The following is a 22,156-nucleotide window of genomic DNA, read 5'->3' on the forward strand; positions in this document are numbered from 1 at the left end:
TTGGTGCACTTTAAAGGGATAGTTCACCCAAAATGTAAACTCTGTCATCATTTACTCTCCCTCATGATGTTCAAACCTGTATGAGTTTCTTTGTTCTGCTGAACGCAAAAGAAGATATTTTGAAGAAAGCTTGTACCCAGGCTGCTTTAGGGGCATCATTGACTGTCCCTTTAAGCAGTCATTCTGAACCAGTAATCACTTCTTTGAATTTCAAAAATGTTAATTTTTTTATTAATTGACTTAAATTATGACTATATTATCATGTAATTATTTGTCCCGTTTTTATCTAAATATTTTTTTAAATATCATAAACTTTATATGACAGGTTTATTTATTATGGATGATTAATATAGCCTAGCTGAATTTAAATTAATAATAACATGTATTAGGCTATAATCTATTAATTAACCTGTCTAAAAAAAAATTCTGTCTGCCAAGCTCTGCTAATGTATGATGAGATATTATATTAATATATTATCCATTAAAAAAAAAAACAATAGGCCTATACCTTTAGAAGCACGGATGTGTGTGTCAGCGCTGCTGCTTTAAGTCAGTCAGTCTGAGCAACTGAAATGCTTCTCATAAAGTGTGCAGTTCGCCTGAGGTTCATCATGAGTTACTGGACAGACCCATTGATACCTTTTTTCTATTCAGCTTTATATCTGGAGATCCTCTTTTGTTCAAACGGTGGACGCGAGCTCGACATGTTTTTACAAAACCGCGCAAGTTTACAAGCACACGGCACAGCGCATGTTCTCGAGACTCCGGCGCTATGGCAACAAAGCCGCTAAAACGCGATCTTGCACAAATGAGCTTCTCTACTACTTATTGTGAAATTGATTTCTTTATATTTGCTATAAGTATTCTCCACACTGCAAAATCCGTATGTGTTTATTGAACTATGTGTGGACCTGTGTAAAATACGGGACAAATCGCCATTTTGCTTGTAAATACAGGACGATTCCGTATTTTACGGAGCGGGTGGCATGGCATGGAATAATTAGCAAAAATATTTAAAACTAGAGAAATTGGTGTCTATTGGTGAATTTAAAGGCATCATAAAAGAGAGTCGTAACAAAGCCTTGTGATTGTTTTTGTTGAGAGGATACTATGTTCTTATAGTGTCTTTTTATTTTGCATTTGTTGTATTTTAACATGTTGTCTCTGCTACCTTTGCCAAGATATTCAAAATATCTGTTTTTGTGTTCAACAGAACAAAGAAACTCATTCAGGTTTGGAACAACTTGAGGGTGAGTAAATGATGACAGGATTTTCATTTTTGGGTGAACTATCCCTTTAATCTCAATGAGACTTCCTGGTAAAATAAAGGTAAATAAATAATAAAATATACACCTATTATTATTATTTTTCTAGAAAAAATGGCTGTTGACTTTGTAGTCTAACATCTGTTCATTGTATATGCCTGTGTAAGTGCAAATTGTTGCTTGCATGGTAGTTTGTGGTTGTTTTTTAGGGTTTAGTGTGAAGGCATGTGGTACTGCATACCGGCCTCATTGTGATTTCATACAAACAAAAAAAATTCCAGCTAATTTAGACGCTTAAATAGCAACAAAGTGAAATGCACAGGAAATAGTTTTGTGTTATTATCAAGGATTATGCAGATAAGTAAAAACGGGTGTTGCTTTTCTATTTAAGTTGGACTGCCAATGTGTTTTGACAAGTTCCTGGCAAGAAACGTATTATTTTGCATGCTTCTTCAGGCTAACAACTTTTCTGGCACATTTAGCTTGCAGAACCACTCAAATACAAAAGAGGAGTGATAGTTGTGCAGTTTATATCTCACAGAATCCATCAGCACACACATAACTTATCAGACTATTTATGCTTGACAATATCAACATGTCATTCCTTTCATTCTACACTGTCCCTTCTCCAGCCAACCCTCTGTAGAAAGCTATCCTCCATCTACAAGGTTTTGCACTGCTTTCACACAATAAAGAGCGACATTTAAACACAAAAATGCTTTATTGTAATTAAGAGATAAAGATCAACAGACATCAAATAAACATTGTGACAAGCTGAGCTGGGTTGAGTGCTCATCTCTTGGGTAAATACTGCCACCTAGTGATGCCTCCTAGACTTACAGAAGTGGGAGATTTTCCATAGAGATTATTATTTCACCAAAATATATGGAAGAAAAGAAAACAAAGCTATAGAAAGATAAATGATTACTTTCACAAGCATAACCTGAGGCTGATGTATCTCTATATATGCCATCCCTATTTTTCCTGATTCAGAGAACCTGTAAGGAGAGAACATCTGTTAAGCCTAGTAGCATTTTTTTATATTATGTAAGTTTGTTACAATATGTTACCTGGAAGGAGCCTTAAATGCGTATAATGGTTTAACTTCCTGGCCAGGGTCTTTTCCCTCCGGCACGCTCATCCCTTTTGGCACGGGCAGTCTGATGAGTTAGGCAAATGATAAGTTCTGTGTATTTCTTTAATATAATGTGTTATAAACAGTGTTGGGGAAAGTAATAATGCATTACAATATTGCATTACTTAGTTACTTTTTAAGAAAAGTAATGCATTACGTTACTTTTGCGTTACTTTTTTTCCACCTGGGCTGGGCTTGTTTTTTTATATAACAAATAAGTTCTATTTTTGAGCAAAAGTAAAGACCCTTTCACACCAAAAGTGAAATAATAATCCTCAGGATGAAGGAAATGCAAATTCATGCATGTACAGAGAGGATGCAGCTCAAACAAACTTCAGCTCTTTTATTCTAGATAACGGAAAAATAGGATGCAGGAGAAAAACGTTTAACTTCACCTATAAAAACAAAACATTTAAAGTAATTTTTGCTTATGGTGTATCTGAATCATCGAAGGTTAGCAGCAAGTACAATTGGTCAATAAAGTGAGATTAAATCCATGCAAATATTTATTTTATTTAACATATTTAATATATTCTAATAGTATTCCTATGTTGAATCTACTATTCTTTCTCTTTTTTTTAATTGACACTTGATTTTCAGTCCGTAACTTTTTGCGCTCTAGCGGTTAATAAACAGAACGTCATGCCTCTTGCGGAAGAACATAACAGCCGGAGCTACTTCTCTGTGTTTATGTCTATGGCGAGTCACGCAGGGCCTGTGCTCCTCCGCTGCGGTTCCTACCAGTGCGGTCTGAAATAATCCCAATATAAACACTTATTATAAGTGTACCATAATGATTCAGGGTAAGACAAAAACACGATTTGGAAAATGGATTCATGTTGTATATTCTCATTATATAATTTTTGTAAATCTTGAACACAAAAAAGTTACGGACAGCAGCTTTAAAGCTGCACTATGTAAAAAATGTTCAGTAAAATATCCAAAAACCACTAGGCCAGTGTTATATATTTTGTTCAGTTGAGTACTTACAATATCCCAAATGTTTCCAACTATTTGTAAATCGTGAGAAATTGCTATTTTAACCGAGGAACCGGGACGTGTGAGGGAGTCGCCTATCAATGGCGTCATATCTGCGTTTCCGGTTTTATTTTGCAGAAACGCTTTATCTCTCTTACTCTTTTTACTCTTTTAATCTCACTGCAGTGTGAACAAGTGTCATTGCAGCTGTCGCGAGAACACACAGAGTAACGTCATAACATTATCAACACACTCAGATGTGTCTAATATGATCAACAGAGCTGCGTTACCTCACACTCATGACCGGAAAAGCGGAAATGGCGCCGGCGACTGTGACATAATAAAAGTCCTGCTGCTCGTGAGGTGTGTGTTGCATTCATCTTATTAACAATCGCTCCAGCGGTTCCTCAGCTCCACAGCACTCGGTCCTGCTTCTGCTTCAGACTACAGTAATGTTAATAATTACATCAACATGATTTCTGCCCGAGTCCGGTCCCGATTCTTTCCCACCGGCTGTGAGGTGAAGACCACATGTCCCAAGATTCTGCGCTCAAACGTGGCGTCATCAAACTACGCCTTTGTTTTGAATAGGCGACCTCTAGTGGCCGAAAAAGTCACATAGTGCACCTTTAATAACTATATGTACTGTATCTCTGTTTGAGTTCGTAATTGTACCATGACTTGCAACTGCATCTCATTTCTACCTCAGGACTGGTCAAATGTCTACCGTCCACTTAACTGATTAATTAACTATATGAAATGACTGTTTATGATTATGTGAATCGACTGTATTCTGTTACTGCTTGTAAAGTGTCCTTGAGCATGGGAAAGGCACTATATAAATTAAATATATTATTATTCTGATTTTGCATTCTCACTGATTTTAATCATTTTAAGTAATACTGAATAGTTTTTTTGTACAAGTGAGATTAGTAAATGCATGCTCACATTTAGCCTTGAACTACAATAACACAACGCGTCTGCACTTACGATTCGCTGTCAGTCAAGAAATGGGAAAACAGTAATTTGCGTTACTTATTCTAGGTATCTCAGATATTTTGTTGTAAATTTTAAAAGTAATGCGTTACTTTACTAGTTACTTGAAAACGTAATCTGATTACGTAACTTACGTTACTTGTAATGCGTTACCCCAACACTGGTTATGAATGACATGTTGACATGAAGATCAGAGGATAGAGGATACCTGGGGAAGTTGGGGAAGACCCACTGCTAAAAGGCTGTTAAATCCCGGGGGTTTTACTTTTCTCTGTCTTTTCTTGACTTTGTCCTCCCTCTTGGTGCGATAAACCTCTACCTGAGATAACCAAATGAAGAGTTCAGCGTAAAGCAAGTCAATATTATAGAATATAAATTCATATAACTGCTGAAGCTTGTGTTGATAATTATTAAAACTCAACCTTTTTCTCCATTCACTTGTAGTTTTTATATTATTGCACTATTTATATTTTAATAGTATGAGAGAGGATAATGAATACCTCAGAAGGATCCACTTTTAAAATTGACCAAGCTCCTGGATGTGGCTTTTTTCTCTTAATCTTGAGTGTCTCCTTTAGATCATGAAAAAGAATAAAAATATAAATTTTCTGGTGACACATTTTACATGACCATCTCTGCATTGTGGAACAAGTATGGAGGCAGATATATAACTGCAGGTGAAATCTTTAAATGGTTATTTTGTGATGTACTACTGGCATTTTAGTACACTCTAAAAAAAATGGTGCTATATGGCACTAAAAGTGGTTCTTTGGCTCGTAATCATAGTGCTGTATAGCACCAAATCTTGGTTCTTCAGCGGTTCTTTGGGATGACTGAGGTGCTATATAGCACCGCTACCATTTACAGAACATGTTAAGTTATGGTGCTATATAGCACCAAAAGTGGTTCCCCTATGATTACAACCAAGAACCATTTTAGTGCCATATACCACCTTTTTTTAAGAGTGTAAAGCACCGCTACCATATACAGAACCTGTTAGATATGGTAGCACTCAAAGGGGTTCTTTGGCTTGTAATAGGGGAAACACTTTAAATGCTGAATAATGGTGTTTAAATGGTGTTTCATACCCCTTTTCCACCAAGGCAGTGCTGGTGCTGGTTCGGAGCCAGAGCCTAGTTTCAAATCGGTTCTCTGTCTTTCCACAACCGAAGCACCAGCAGACCGAACGCCATATGACATCAAAGTACAGCGAGAGCACACGACTCCTTATACTTTTGAATCGCTCATGCGGTATTTTGATATCATACGCTGATCGGTCTGCACAGCGCTGATGCATCTCGAAAAAGCCTGATGTGTTTGTGTTTCCCGCTGCCGCGCTAGCGTTGCTGAGAAAGATGAGACGTATACAGTGGCGTAAGACCTGGCTCTGTGGCGGCTCTCAGCATGTGGAAAAGCAAACAGTTCTTAGAAGGCTCCTCAGTCGAACCAACTCAGAACTGGCACTAGCACTGGCTCTGAACTAGTACCCAGTTCATTCGGGTGGAAAAGGGGTATCAGTGGTTCTTCAGCGGTTCTTCAGAGGTTCTTTGCAATGACTGAGGTGCTATATAGCACCGCTACCAAATACAGAACCTGTTAAGATATTGCTCTATATAGCACTAAAAGTGGTTCTTTGGCTCTTAATCATAGGGGAACCACTTTAAATGCTGTATAGCACCAAATCTTGGTTCTTCAGTGGTTCTTCAGTGGTTCTTCACCGGTTCTTTGGCTGAGGTGCTATATAGCACCGCTGACTGAGGTGCTATAGCACCGCTACCATATACAGAACATGTTAAGATATGGTGCTATATAGCACCAAAAGTGGTTCCCCTATGATTACGAGCCAAGAACCACTTTTAGTGCCATATACACACATATACAAAAAATGGTGCTATATAGCACCAAAAGTGATTCCAATATGATTACGAGCCAAGAACCACTTTTAGTGCCATATAGAACAATTTTTTGTATATGTGTATATATGGCACTAAAAGTGGTTCTTGAAGCACCAAGATTGGTGCCATATACAGCACTTAAAGAGGTTCCAATATGAATACAAGCCAAGAACCACTTTTAGTGCTATATAGCGCCATTTTTTTTTAGAGTGCAGTGGTTTAAGAGACAGCTTGATTATCATCCAAACCCTGTAGGGTTATTTCATTGTGAAACAGCAACAGCTGGAAAAATCATCTCACAAGATTGCGCAAGGTTCACAAGCTTTACTTTATTAGATGTGTACTTACAGTTTGTGGCACATCGTCGAATGTCATTGCTCTGTCGGCCTGTCGTCGTACTCTGTGCATCTTTTAAAACAGTAATTATGAAAAAAATTAACACATAAAACATGCATTTGATACACACACTCGGACAAATGATCCTAAGCACTAATAAAGCTTCCAAAATATCTGCAGAATAGTTTCAGTGACGCACGATCATGCTGTCAGAGTTGTGAGAGGACATATGAATCTATTCAAAACATAATTCATGGCTATTGTCTATCATTACATTTTTCGACTGCTTAGTAATGACAGTATTTGAAGCATAATTGCTAATGAAATAAGGTTACGAATAAGCCATTGATGCATTATTTATAAACTAAGTTTAGGGAAAAACATGCCACAAGAAAAAATGCCCCTTAAACGTCCTTTTCCCCCCAGGGTGATTGACCTAAAGTACTGCCAGCAAAACGTTCATCCCTCACCTCAGGGTGATGAAGACTGAATGAAGATGATGAAGGCTCTTCAAACTTCATAGGCACTTCCATGCTCGAATCTGTCTCGACTTCCCCATGAAGACTGGAGACGAACAGGCTGAGCCACAGCAGCCCGAGCTGCACACTGCCCTTCATGATTCTGCTTTCTGCAGTCCAAGTTCACTTCATCTCTGCTTTATACACACACATTTAATCACTACCAGATGTACAAAAAAGGGGCAGTAACATTTTCCCTGACGAAAATGTTTTGAAACACACTTGCAGGTTTGAACAACAACACCCTACTTTATGATACTGGCACACAAGATGATTTATTTTGAGGGATTTGTGGCTAATGTATCTCTTAAGGCTGTGTTTTGTCATCCAACGTTTGGGCTTGCTATTGATTTATAACTTCATTGCAGGAAAATAGATGAATACAATATGTTCCTGAAATGAAAGAAAACAAAGTGATCTGAAAAGAAGAAAGAGGAAGGAGGAGGAAAAACTCTGTGCCATTGTTTTCAAACCAGCTGACTGGATCTACATGTGACCTGGCTTATGTCTGAAAATGCTGGAATATTAGCTTGCCTTAGTCTGAATTTGAAGATCAGTGACTTGGCTGATCAGTGACCAAAACGTGGACTGTAGGAATAAGCGTCCGCAAAACAGGACCTTATACGTCTGTGCTGAAACCAGTCTGAGATGGTTTGTTGGTTTTAGCTGGTTCAAGCTGGTCTCCCAGTCTGACCAAGTGACCAAAATTAAAAAAAAATTTTTTTAAAACAATAACCAACTGATCAAGACCAGAAAATGAGCTTAGGCTGGTTTAAACATCAATTAACTGCATGTGAAAAGGTTCTTTATTAGGGCTAAATTATTTTTAGAAGTGCAAAATTCTTTTGAAATGTGTTTGGCTGGGGCTCTAAATTGGTAAGTTTTGTTGTTTGTAATCAGTATATACCAGGATAACATCTTAGATAAAGAAATCTGAGATCTGAGACAAAATCTCTTTTAAAAAAGGGACATAAGACAGCACACAACATAAGGCAACAGTCAAAACAACTTAAATAATATAAATCATGCAAAATATTCTAAAAATGGCTGGGATAAAAACAACCCAAGTTGGGTTGAAAATGGACAAACCCATGCAGCGATTGGGTTGTTTTAACACAGCAGTTGGGTTTAATGAATGCTCAAAATGCGGCGTATTTTTATTTAACCCAACTATTGTTTAAAAATCACTATATGGCTGGCTTAAAATGAACCCAAAATTAAAAATCAGACACATAATTACTAATCAAATCAAATTTGATTTATAAAGCACATTTAAAATCAACCTTGGTTGGCCAAAGTGCTGTACATGCTAACAAAATGCTGGGTTAAAAACAACCCAAGTTGTATTGAAAATGGACAAACCCATGCAGCGATTGGGTCGTTTTAGCCCGGCAGTTGGGTTAAATGTTTGCCTAACGTGCTGGGCAGTTGTATTTAACCCAACTATTGTTTAAAAATGTTATATGACTGGCTTAAAAGGAACCCAAAATAGGTTGGAGATTAAAAATCAGAGACATAATTACTAGAGGCAACAATGATAATCAAAAGGTGAGCAATTTATTAATAAGCAATTTATTACACTCTAATAACCCAAGTTGGGTTGAAAATGGACTAACCCAGCAATTGGGCTGTTTTAACCTAGCGATTGGGTTGTTTTAACCCAGCAATTGGGTTGCTTTAAGCAAAAATTTAACCCAACCGCTGGGTTAAAACAACCCAATTGCTGGGTTAGTCCATTTTCAACCCAACTTTGGTTATTTTTAACCCAGCATTTTTTAGAGTGTATAGTTAATTATTATTAATTCAACTTAATAATGTTAATTTATTAAACATATTAATAAATGTTAATTTTCAACATACTTTGGGTTCATTTTAAGCAAGCAATACAGCCATTTTTAAACAATAGTTGAGTTAAATACAACTACCTAGCAGGTTGGGTAAACATTTAACCCAACTGCTGGGTTATAGCAACCAATTTACTGTGTAAAAACAACACAATTGCTGGTTTTATCCATTTTCAACCCAACTTGGGTTGTTTTTAACACAGCATTTTTAGTGTGTATCCGAGAGTAAAGAGAGAGAACAAACAATAAAAATAATATAGTTATTATTTATTGTTTAATTATTATTCATTAAACTTATTAATAATATTCATTTCCAACTTACTTTGGGCTCCTTTTGGGCTCAATACAGTCATTTTTAAACAATAGTTGAATAAAATAAAACTACCCAGCAGTTTGGGCAGACATTACCCAACCACTGGGTTATAACAACCCAAATTGCTTTTTTTAGAGTGTATAAATGAAAAATATGTTAATCAAATTTCAGGCTTTCACATATACAAACATACCACATAAATCACACTCTAAAAAATGCTGGGTTAAAAACAACCCAAGTTAGATTGAAAATGGACTAACCCAGCGATTGGGTTGTTTTAAGCAAACATTTAACCCAACCGCTGGGTTAAAACAACCCAATTGCTGGGTTAGTCCATTTTCAACCCAACTTGGGTTATTTTAAACCCAGCTTTTTTTTAGAGTGTATTAATAGGCAATTTATTATAGTTAATTATTATTCATTAAACTTAATAATGCTAATGTATTAAACATATTAATATATGTTAATTTCCAACATTTGGGTTCATTTTAAGCAAGCAATACAGTCATTTCCTTTACCACTATTTGTTTAATAATTTTAATGGAACCGGAATCGTTAGGCGGAACCGGAAACAGAACCGGAACCAGAAAATTTCTCACGATTCCCAACCATAGACAGTAAAAGAACCCAACCCAACCCTAGTTATAACCATAGATATCCATAATAAAGGCTAGATGTCTCGTCCGCACTGCTGGCCAATTGTGGTCGACGTTCGCACCTGGCGGCCATCTTGTCACCGTCAGCTCGCTCACTCATAACATTGTTTTCATGGGTGCTTGGGTGCACTTTTAACCCTTTCATGCATGGTGTCCACATTTGGGGACAGTTAATTTAACTCCATTTAGGGTTCATTCATCTTGGTAATTCTCTCCAAACCACTTGAGGGCAGTGTCAGTAGATTGACAGCAATATTTTAACAATGGCTACAGTCTTGTAACCTAAATATTCATTGCCCCAGGCATATCTGTGAAAAACTTTTACATAAGGAGGTCAATTGAGCTAAAAAAAATATTAGTATGTACAGTAAAGTATGATGAATATGTTAGTATTTTAAAAACTAAAATTTAGAGTAAAATGTCGTTTTTATACACCAAAAACTAACTGTCCACGTATGTGGACGTCATGCAACAGTGGAGTCAGATTGCATAAAGTCTGATTTCTGTAATCTGCTAGTATATCTGTTCTGTTTTTGCAAATATGTTTTGAATTGTCTTATATTGTAATAAAACAGACATTTAACAAATATATCAACATAAATAACCATTAAAAGTGACATATTACGGCATTAAATGGCAACTTTACACATACATACCAAGACAAATTTGCATTTTGCCTACCAAACAGGGACAGCACAGGTCAAGCACTCAGTTCAGAATAACAGAGAATCTCCCAGAGGACAGTGTGTGTGTGTGTGACAGTGACCGCACTGATGAGGAGTGTGTGCCAGCAAAGTCCAGCCCATATTGCTATTAGGTTTCCACTTATATGTAACTAGCATTATAGTTCCTACACTCTGTGTTTTATCGTTGTTATATTGTAATATTAATGTTTTAAATATCTGAGCTGTTGTGCATAGCATAAAATGACATAATAAAAGCACAATATTCCATATTGTCATCTGTGGCTTTTTGTCCCATTTTACGCCTTTGTTGCATGGTGTCCACATACGTGGACAGTTAAATAATTTTTTAAATAAAACAGAAATTTGTAAAAATTAAAATGGATTTCAATTTTAGCATCATATTACAGTAATAAAAAGAATTAAAAAAAAAATCTAGATAATGTTTTCCATAATGCATGCATGAAAGGGTTAAAATAACCATAACTTGCTCTATTTTCTACCGATTTTCAAACTGTTTGGTTTGTTATAAACGTCAGAGATGTAGTTATGACACTGCATACGTATGAAAAATTATTCATAATTTATTCAAGCATCCATAATTATAGCCACGTTAATAACGTGTGTAAGAAACCAAATCATTTGTAAATCCGTCAAGATTTCAGTGAGATAAGAGTATTTGTGTTCATGCAGATCATCAGGTAGAGCCCTGCCTGTGACAAGATGGCCGCCGGTGATGATGTTAGAGACTCTGCTGTAAGACATCTAGCCTTTATTATGGATATCTATGGTTATAACAACCCAAATTGCATTTTTTTTCTTCAAATTTCAGGCTTTCACATGAACAAACAAAAAATACATGAATCACACTCTAAAAAATTCTGGGTTAAAAACAAGCCAAGTTGGGTTGAAAATGGACTAACCCAGCGATTGGGTTGTTTTAAGCAAACATTTAACCCAACCGCTGGGTTAAAACGACCCAATTGCTGGGTTAGTCAATTTTCAACCCAACTTGGGTCGTTTTTAACCCAGCATTTTTTAGAGTGCAGTCTTTATGTCATCATTATTGTTTATGTTAAAACAAAACAAAAAATCAAACCAGAGGCTATTTTTTAATTAATGTGACTAATCTTCTTACACCTAACAAATCATTCTCAGTGTGGTATCAGCGTCCAACGCGTCCAGCAGGCAGTGTGTGTGTGTGTGTGTGTGTGTGTGTGTGTAGTGGATTAGCAGCGCGCCCTGGACCGGAGGCTGGCAGATTTGAGGTCTCGTGGTCGTAAATGGCTTGAGACCACAGCAGGTACACGCTCCCGCTACGCACGCGCTCCGTTTCTCTGCGTAAATTTGATTTAGTCAAACTTAAAAGGTCAACTTCGAACATGCCCGAAAGACACTGAAAGCCGACTATATTGATTTGAAGAGGTCTGCGGACATTTATAATGAGCTTCAAATCTTGACAGCTTGGCCGGCGCTGGTCGAAGAGAGGCTGAGGGGAAGAGAAGACGGTAAGTGCAGCATCTAAACTAGTTCTTCCCAATATAACAATTTTATGTATCCAGTATTGTTTTTTATTATAGGTAGATTTTATATAGTACATGTGCCTGCATATATTGGAACAGAAAATAACCTATTATAACACGAGAAGCTGTCTCATGTAGGAATAGATCTTGTATAAAAGTGGTTTGCTATCCAGTCTGCTCGAACTGCTTGTTTGTGATCATATTGTAGCCTATACGTCGACTTCAGCAGTCACAAAGTCTGGTTTAAAGGGATAGTTCGCTCAAAAAATACAATTCTGTCATATACTCACCCTCCTGTTGTTCATGAGTTTTTGAACACAAAAGGAGATGATAAGCAGAATGACAGGTTCAGGCACCAATATCATTCACTTTCATGCTGAGACTGAGGCTGAGGTGGGTAAACGATGACAACCTGTCCCTTTAATGCATTGCCACCTTCTGAGAGATTAATTGTAGTTATAGCTCATGGGCAAAAGCGTTGTGTTTGCTTTCACTGTTGGCTCAGCAGATGGTTTCGAGGTTGCTGGGAAAGATATGTTAGTTTACAGTGAGTGTGCCTATAAAAGCTTTATTTTTGTTGTGTGTTTTTTTAAATTGTTGTGTTGGGGACACCAGTGTTATTTTAGTATTATTTATATACTATTGTCGTATTTATTCATATTTTGAAAGAGCATTTATTTTTATGTATTATTTTATTTTTATTAATTTTATTTAAATATTTCTATTTAGCTTTTACTTTTATACTTCAACTTAATTTTTGCGACGGCAACATTTCTCATTTTTAAGTTTCGCATTCAATATTTATATTTATTTCAGCTTTATTTCAATTAGCGAAAACAAATTTTAATAGTTTTAGTTCACAGTAACAAGATTTGGGTGACACTAGCTTCCTAAAAATAAACAATTGACATTTTAATTTTCTTTACATCACTGTAGTGTTTAAAGGAGTAGTTCGCTTTAATAATGAAAAGTACTCCATGATTTACTCAATTTAAAGTAAATTATCTATCTTCCGCATTCAACTCACAGAAAAAGCATGACGTATGACGTCCGACATAGCGTAAGTGTTTTGAAGTTGAATACGGAAGGCGGTCTGGCGGAAGCTGGATATTTTTTATTTATAAAGTTTTAAATATGGATGTTTCCCACAAAACTCAATCGATTTGCTTCAGAAGGCCTTTATTAACCCCGGAGCCGTGTGGAGTACGTTTATGATTGATAGATGCACTTTTTTGAGCTTCAAACTCAAAAGACCCGTCACACTGCCATTATAAATCTTGGAAGCGTCAGGATATTTATTAATATAACTCTGATTGTGTAAACACCTAGGGTGGCTTAAGGGTGAGTGAATCATTGGGTAATTTTCAATTTAAATTGAACTACTCCTTTAAAGGGTTAGTTCACCCAAAAATGAAAATTCTGTCATTAATTACTTACCCTCATGTCGTTCGACACCCGTCAGACCTCCGTTCATCTTCGGAACAGAAATGAAGATATTTTAGTTGAAATCTGATGCCTCTGAAAGTCCTCCATTGGCACAATGCACGGTTCACTCTCAAGACCCTTAAAAGGTACTAAAGACGTCGTTACAAAGTCCATCTCACTACAGTGGTTCTACAATAACTTTATGAATCGGCGAGAATAGTTTTTGTGCGCAAAAAAACCCTAAATAACGACTTACATAGTGATGACGATTTCAAAACAAGGCATCATGAAGCTTCGAAGTGTTATGAATCAGTGAGTCGAATCATGATTCGGATCGCGTGTCAAACCGCCAAACTGCTGAAATTTGGCGATTCAAACTGCTGAATCGACTCACTGATTCATAACGCTTCGAAGCTTCATGATGCCTTGTTTTGAAATCGTCATCACTATGTAAGTCGTTATTTAGGGTTTTTTTTGCGCACAAAAACTATTCTCGCCGATTCAGTTATTTTAGAACCACTGTAGTGAGATGGACTTTGTAACGATGTCTTTAGTGCCTTTTAAGGGTCTTGAGAGTGTAAAGTGCCATTGTGCCAATGGAGGCCTTTCTGAGCCATCAGATTTCAACAAAAATATCTTCATTTCTGTTCCGAAGATGAACGGCGGTCTTACGGGTGTCGAACGACATGAGGGTAAGTCATTAATGACAGAATTTTCAGTTTTGGGTGAACTAACCCTTTAAGGCAAAGTCACAAACCCAGGCATATGGTACCATTGAAAAGTTCATGTCTTTTTTAAGATATGTCAGATATAATAATAATAAAGAACATGTCCACAGCAATGGATAAAAATTGCATTGTTGGTGTCTGGAATCTCAAGGCCCTTATTTCAGCTGCAGGCTGATTTAACAACCTTATGCAACAGCTTTTACTTTGGACTTTCGCAATACACTGTATTATGTTGATTTCATAATGAAACAATGTTAGAATTACAAAATTGTTTTGTCTTCAGATTTACCTCCCAGCTGCAAGTATAGCTGCCACTATAAAGCTTAAACAATTGTCAAAAGTATGACATTTAAAATAAAACAATATCCGACATCTGTACATTTAAACAGATTATAAAACCAGTGGCGCAGCTGTTTTAGTTTTTTTGTTGTTTTATTAAATGACTCTTTTCTGCTTCCGTTACTGTCCTCAGCTAACAGTCGGGACAGGGCAGGTGTCTTATTAGCTCAGTAGAGGTGAAGGATGGGGCGTAAACTGGATCTCTCTGGTCTGACGGATGTGGAGGCTGAGCATGTGATGCAGGTGGTGCAGCGGGACATGCAGCTGCGCAAGACGGAGGAGACACGGCTCAGGTGAGACTCATGAAAGCATCACTTTTATGACTCCTGCTCAAAACTACTTTGGTTACTCAATCAAAATAGGCTAATGTGTGTATGAAATAATAATACTGTCACGGCTTGAGCTTATTTGTTCATGTTTAGAGTTTTTTTTTCTTTCTGTTTAGTTCATGTCTGAGGTTCATTGTTAAAAGGGTTAGTTCACCCAAAAATTATAATTCTGTCATTAATTACTCACCCTCATGTCGTTCGACACCCGTAAGACCTCCGTTCATCTTCAGAACACAAATGAAGATATTTTAGTTGTAATCCGAGGGCTCAGAAAGGCCTCCATTGGCACAATGTACTTTACACTCTCAAGACCCATAAAAGGTACTAAAGACGTTGTTACAAAGTCCATCTCACTACAGTGGTTCTACAATAACTTTATGAATTGGCGAGAATAGTTTTTGTGCACAAAAAAACCCTAAATAACGATGACCGATTTCAAAACAATTCATCATGAAGCTTTGAAGCGTTATGAATCAGTGAGTTGAATCATGATTCGGATCGTGTGTCAAACCGCCAAACTGCTGAAATCACGTGACTTTGGCGATTCAAATCGACTGAATCGACTCACTGATTCATAACGCTTCGAAGCTTCATGATGCCTTATTTTGAAATCAGTCATCACTATGTAAGTCGTTATTTAGGTTTTTTTTGCACACAAAAATTATTCTCGTTGATCCATAAAGTTATTGTAGAACCACTGTAGTGAGATGGACTTTGTAACGACGTCTTTAGTACCTTTTATGGGTCTTGAGAGTGTAAAGTGCCATTGTGCCAATGGAGGCCTTTCTGAGCCATCAGATTACAACTAAAATATCTTCATTTGTGTTCCGAAGATGAACGGAGGTCTTACGGGTGTCGAACGACATGAGGGTAAGTAATTAATGACAGAATTTTCATTTTTGGGTGATCTAACCCTTTAATCTCCTAGTTTGTTAATTAGTTCAGTTCTCCACCATTCCCTATCTGTTAGGGCCCTTTCACACCTACCTTGTTTGGTCCGGATTTTCGGACTTTTCAGTTTGGTCCGAGTCAACATTACAGGTGTGAAACCTCCCCTGACCACGGTCCGGACCAAACAAGACGAAATTTGGTCCGAGGAAAAGAGGTAATCTCGGTCCGGATCAAACTGAACAAAGGTTTGGTTCGTTTCTAGTTTGAAAGCATTTTCTGTATGGTTTGTACTTTCAGACCATTTACAGGAACTTCCTGTTTATGTTTAAATATTATAATGTTATTTTTAAATTTCATCTAGGCTACATTGATTATGAAAAGTGAAAAGATGCACAATATGTCAGAAGGTCAGAAATGATTTTGAACGAAATTTTTTATAATTTTGCTTAGAAAGCGCTTTCTTTAATGTGAATTTCGTTTTGTATAAATTGTATCTTAATTTTAATCGTTTCATCAGATAATTGCCTGGATTTAATAAATAAGAAGCAAATAGTCTATAGCAGACAATAATCGTGGGAGCGATCACATGCTTTGCACATGAACTGGAGCGCGTCTCAAATAAACCGAAACAAATAAAGCTGAAATATGTGTTAATAATGCTTGAAATGTCCACTTTTAAACGTAACAAAAAGAAAATAGTCAAGCAATGCGCACTGTTCAATAGTGGCAACGATATGCGTCCGTTCATTCATTCTTGTCAAAGGACTTGACGTCAGACGCACGTCCGTTTACAAACCAATCAATGTCCAGATGCCGCCCACGAGTGGACGCAAGTGTGTCATGTAAAGTTCTTTAGTGCGCTCGCATAATTGCAATGTGAAACCAAACCAAAACTAACCAAATGTATAAAATGTATCAAAACATGAACTTCGGTTTGGACCTTGGTGCGGATTTTCAGGTGTGAAAACGCCCTTAGGCACTATGGTCAGTGATTGATTTGAGTATTCTGATCAGGTGTGTCGTGTGAATTGTCTTGTTTGCTCCTTCGTTTGCCCATGCATTTAAAGCCCGGGATACACTGCACGATTTTAGCAATCCTATAAGATCATTACAAATCACACTGTGCGACATGGATCTATTAAACGTGGGTACGACATGCATGTAGACTGTACGATGATGACACCTATTGACTCGTAAGGCTACGATGCAAGTTTCTATAGAAGAATAAAACGTCATCAGCATGCGCTAGTGGTAAACAAAAACTATGAAGAATCACACTTTGGCATTTGTAGTTTTTATATGTGCTGAAAAAGAGGACGCGGCGAAAGAGGAAGCGAAAAGAGCTTGAGGTAAGCATTTTTATGTTTTAGCACCATGTCGCGTTTTTATTGGCTGGTCTGCAGACGTAGCAGCAAACACACTGCGATGATCATTCTGAATTTCTGACACTCTCAGAAAATGATCGTAGGCTATCATTGGTCGCAAGTCTGTGACAACGACCGTCTTTGAACCTCTCTCACTGTATGACATAGGACCAACGGTCACAAAAATCGTTACGATTGTTTCACGATGGTAATCTTTCGTCTGGGACAGCCGAAAGTCATGCAGTGTGTTTCAGTCCGTCCCTGGGGTCCGTTCTTCGCACACGTCGCTAATGCTGCTTTCATGTGCTATCGGAATTATCGTAAATACGAGTTTCCTAGGTAAAAAATGCACATGAATGCCCCATTATGTGGTGTTTACAACCGGGAAGTTCTGAAATAAGTTTGATACCGAGATGGGCGTGTCATAAATATAGAACTGCTGTGTCAGGTTCAGGTATGATTTATTCGGTTTGTCCCATAGGTTTTTCCCAAGCAGCAACCCCTTTCTCTTGAAGCCAATACGGAAGTGACTTAAACTGCAATTCATCCACTGGCCGCTAGGGACAGGCTCCAGAAGGAGCAGAATCTCATTGAGCTCCATGTTAAAATGCCCAACTTTACAGCAGAAGAACACATGTTTACAGTCTGGGACAAATTGTGGTTTTGGTCTATACAAGAAATTTTGCCCTTCATGACAACTGTGAGGGGGGTAAATTTTTTTATAACTCATTCGGTTACATTATATAAAGCCTTAAAGTTCTGCATAATTAAGGGCGTGGCCACTTTGACTGACAGGTGGATAGCCGTTTATCTGCTGTCTGTTATTCATCATGTCACCTCAGCTCCGCCCACGTCCCGCCTCTTTGCCCATTTTCTGTTATCCGGGAGTGACACACTGCCAAGATGGCGACGGCCAGCTCAACCCTACTTTACGCTTCAAAACTGCTCTTCAGAATCCTATGGGTGACGTCACGGACACTACGTCCATATTTTTTTACAGTCTATGGTTTTTCCCCACAACTGCTTGATCGTCTTGTCTTGTTGTCATTAATGCATATTTAATTAGCCTATATGAATAATCATTTGAAATATTGTAGGCCTGTTTTATACACAGTGAAGTTAGCCTGCGTTTGACTGAAATTACAGAATTGTCAGCAAGCAGACTGTCTGGATAGCATCGTGAATGTTTATATGGTTGTCAGTGCATGGGACACTAATGTTACATACTGTATAATTTTGGTTTTAATACGATTTTCCCAATAAATAGGCAAGAATAAAACTGGTGTCCATGATTCCTGTTTATTCCGACCACAAAGCACTTGAATGCAACAAGTAATCACGACTTCTGAAGTGGGAATTATGAAATTTCTGATAGCACGTGGAGGCAACATAACTCAGCCACTGCTACCTTATCAGGAGCAATAATAATTTATAATAATAATAATAATATATAAAATACTATAATGTTGTGTAGTCTATAATACTACAGACACAGTCAGTTTTACTGATTGAGAGATTTATTTGTGATGGAATAATTACTTTATAATTTGATTGGAGTCTTACACACATGCTGTACAGTTAATCTGAGCCGTGCATTAATTTGAGTGCGCTCACATAATTAATGCGGTCACATAACAAATCTTCTTCAAAAATAAAGCTAAATGAATTGCTAATTACAACATGGAAATAAAAATGTAAAGGCTGTACAAATACTGGAAATAGTGAGTATATAAATAATTAGGAATCGTTTTTTTTTTTACAACTACATCTATTAAATTGCATCTATTTTGCATCTATCTATTATAACTTTTATGTCGTTTTTGGTTGCTTGGCCTTATCAAGGTTTCCTTTGTATTCCTTATAAAGGTCCAGAAATTTGTCAAGTTTTTTTCGTCAAGTGTCTTTTTTAATGATATGATGTCTTAACGTTGCTGTCTTGCCGTCAGCCAATCGCTGCACTGCTGATCGTGGTTTTGAGTATCGATGCATCTGCCCTCTTCAGGGAACTCAAGAACGCGCAGTAATCTTAGATAACTTAATCCAGATATTTGAATCCAGTCCACAAATTCGTTTGACGAACCAAATTAGCCAGAGATCAGTTATCACGAATAGAACATCTGGGATCTGTGAAATGGTGTATGAAGAATGGACCCCTTTTCTAGCATTGTTTATCGCTTTACGTGTTATGTGGTTGTATGTTCTAGTGGATTTCTGTTTTCTCCTGCGTGTACTTTGGTGGATTATCAATTAAATCTGTTTATTGGAACTATACTTTCTTACGTCGTGTGCTTCAGTCCAGCCACCTTTCATGACAAATACACCACGGTTCAAATTTAAGGTCCGTAAGATGCATTAAATTCATCAAAAGTGACAGTAAAGACTTTTAGATTGTTACAAAAAGTATTTCAAACAAATGCTGTTCTTTTGAACTTTCAGCATAACAATATTTCAATATTTATAACAACGAGAAATGCATCAAATCAGCATATTAGAATGATTTCTGAAGGATCATGTGACACTGAAGACTGGAGTTATGGCTGCTGGAAATGTAGCTTTGCCATCAAAGGAATAAATTAGAAAACCATTTTTAATTGTAATAATATTTCTCAATATTACTTTTATTAATGTATTTTTGATCAAATAAATGCAGCCTTGGTGAGCATAAGAGAAACTATGAAAAATCCACTTCATCTATTTTAGTATTGTCTCAATCGTGATGTCACCGAAATGGCATTCCAGTCATTGATAGAGAGAGCATGAGGAAGTTCCCATCATTCTTTGTCATACTTTAAAACAAAATTACAGGAAGGGCCCTCCCTTCCCTCTCTATCCGTGACTCACTTCCCTGAGCCCACCATGAATACGGTTTCAGCCTTAAAGGAATCTGATTCTGACCTTTAGATACAGATACAGTATAGAGGTTTTATCAATCAGGAGAGACAGATTCATGCATATGAGACCAATATTTCTACCTTCACAGATATTTGCAGACCCTTGCAGCATCCGAAATCACATACTTTAATAGTAGGTACATTTGGTTTAAAACTTGCTTTGCAACCATTAAAAAAAAAGTATGTTCTATGTAGTCTGAATGTAGTATGAATGAAATTCAGACATCCACCATGTTGTCACTGTCATGTGACCTATGGGTCAGTTTCGCCACTGTGGCCTCATGGGATAGTAAAGTGTCCAGTGGATGCACACTTCAGAATCTCACCGGAAGTAGTCGGTCATCTGGGTACTTTTCGCCTACGTTTTATGAATACTATTATCTCGGACATACTTGGCTCCATATTGCTTTAACACCTACTCTATACTGTGTGGAAGTAGGCATATTCGGACGCAGGGTCTCTCTTTTTAAGGATAAACAAATATCTCTGTTCTTATTTGATGCATGTCCCAGCATTTAATTGCAAGAAACATAGCACGAGTACGACAGTCCAACTAACGAACATATTACAATCAGGGGCGTAGCCAGAACGTTTTTTCAGGGGTGGGCAGGTAAGACCGAGTGATTTTATTGGGGTAGCCAAATTCTTTTTAATACTGACTGTGACTTGCTGTGCCAAAGCAGATTCTACAAAAATTATAGATCACAAACAAACAAAAATAATTAAAAATGGTCAATTTATTTACAATGTAATACAAAATAAGGAAAATATGTATGCTGATAATTTTAGGGAAAAAAGACAAAAAATTATATATATATATATTTCACACATGAACAAAGTGTTCTACTGGAGGTCTGTGCACAAACCACAGTGCCAAACCGCTTCACCAGAAACCCCGCCCTGAAGCTTATTTCATTCGTTAAGGTTACAGTGACGGAACCAAAGGAAGCAAACATATACTAGGAGTATATTTGTCATGATCACCAGTGAGAGTGCCTGTGTAGTCCACCAGAGGGCACTCCACCCCGGACTAATGCCATACTATCTCAGACTACATCTCCCATAATCCTTTGCCCGGACTTATCCCTGATTACATTCACGTGTGTCTCATTACCCTGTTTACCTCACCCTATATAAGCCTGGTTACGTCTATCATTCATTGCGAAGTCTTGTTTGTTGTATATACTGCATTTCTGAGCGTTTTCCCAGGTTTCATGTCGCTGGTGTTTGAATTTCTTGCCTGTTCCGTGTTTGCCTGTTTCTCCTGTCTTGTTTGCCTGATTGGACTAATTACCTGTTATGACCTCTTGCCTGTTTGTTGACTACGAGTGTGGATTACCCTTTAATAAAGCTGCGTTTGGATCCTCAACCTTCCCGTCTCAGAGCAGTACGTTACAATATTATCTTACTTTTCGGACACTTTGGGAGCTGACGCTTGAAACGGACAACGAGGAGGTTAAGACACTCCGGGCTTGTACGGTGTGGAAATGAAGGGGTCTTTATCATCGCTGAAGTGAATGACAATACGATCGCAAATGGACAAGCAAGCAAACATGACACATGAGCATATTCAAGCAAAAGCCAGCATATATTAGTTCTGTGAAACAAAACAAAATCAATGTTACTCGCCTATCGAGACGAAATAAAGCAATCTCGGCCTTCACTCCTTGAGTTCTCTCTAGTGCTGGAGAGCTGACCCTTCTTGCCTTCTTTTGTTCCACAGACATCTTCCACATTTGTTTATCTGCCATCCCTCTCTTTCTGTCATCGCTCGGCTAATGTCCGTCCTGTGTCGTGTCTTTTGAATAACGACGTGCACTGAACGCCCCTTGCTGCCGTTTGTTTTGGTACTCGGCCTGAGACAATTTTCTAAAGCATTTTTGAAATACCACTTACCCCACCAATTGGTACATTTGGTTTAAAACTGAAAGAAAAAAAAAAAGGTATGTTCTATGTAGTCTGAATGTAGTATGAATGAAATTCAGACATCCACCATGTTGTCACTGTCATGTGACCTATGGGTCAGTTTCGCCACTGTGGCCTCATG

The 22,156-nt window shown here is 37.5% G+C and overlaps 2 protein-coding genes across 5 annotated transcripts in view; one reads left to right on the top strand and one right to left on the bottom strand.

Annotated features, from left to right (window-relative positions):
• Window positions 1-1,776: 1,776 nt before the first annotated feature.
• On the bottom strand, window positions 1,777-12,607 carry LOC307128066 (uncharacterized protein). 2 transcript variants are annotated; one of them, XM_079819645.1, is made up of 7 exons: window positions 12,433-12,607; window positions 7,076-7,257; window positions 6,618-6,677; window positions 4,875-4,946; window positions 4,583-4,693; window positions 2,336-2,425; window positions 1,777-2,263 (listed from the first exon to the last, which is right to left on the bottom strand). In XM_079819645.1, the coding sequence occupies exons 2-6, from the start codon at window positions 7,220-7,222 to the stop codon at window positions 2,366-2,368; spliced, it is 450 nt and encodes a 149-aa protein (XP_079675771.1). In that variant the 5' UTR covers window positions 7,223-7,257; window positions 12,433-12,607; the 3' UTR covers window positions 1,777-2,263; window positions 2,336-2,365. The 2 variants fall into 2 exon arrangements, 1 of the variants encoding a protein (XP_079675771.1); XR_013816732.1 differs by lacking the exon at window positions 12,433-12,607 and having other exon boundaries at window positions 1,971-2,095; window positions 2,209-2,263; window positions 7,076-7,235.
• The window catches only part of myripa (myosin VIIA and Rab interacting protein a), a 40,206-nt gene continuing 29,859 nt past the window's right edge, over window positions 11,810-22,156 (top strand). Inside the window, exons 1-2 of one of the 3 annotated variants that reach the window (XM_079819625.1) lie at window positions 11,810-12,127; window positions 14,768-14,927. In XM_079819625.1, coding sequence (XP_079675751.1) covers window positions 14,818-14,927 — 110 coding nt within the window. In that variant the 5' untranslated portion in view covers window positions 11,810-12,127; window positions 14,768-14,817. The remainder of the gene's footprint in view (window positions 12,128-14,767; window positions 14,928-22,156) is intronic. The other 2 variants (XM_079819623.1, XM_079819624.1) reach the window with 2 other exon arrangements.

This window comes from Gobio gobio, assembly GCF_949357685.1.
Source record: "Gobio gobio genome assembly, chromosome: 6".
Lineage (NCBI taxonomy): Eukaryota > Metazoa > Chordata > Actinopteri > Cypriniformes > Gobionidae > Gobio > Gobio gobio.

Coding starts and splice junctions, on each gene's coding strand:
- LOC307128066 (XM_079819645.1), bottom strand. CDS start 7,222: ATGAAGGGCAGTGTGCAGCTCGGGCTGCTGTGGCTCAGCCTGTTCGTC. Junction 4,947..6,617: donor TCGACGATGTGCCACAAACT/GTAAGTACACAT, acceptor CATGATCTAAAG/GAGACACTCAAGATTAAGAG. Junction 2,426..4,582: donor GTCTTCCCCAACTTCCCCAG/GTATCCTCTATC, acceptor CTAACTCATCAG/ACTGCCCGTGCCAAAAGGGA.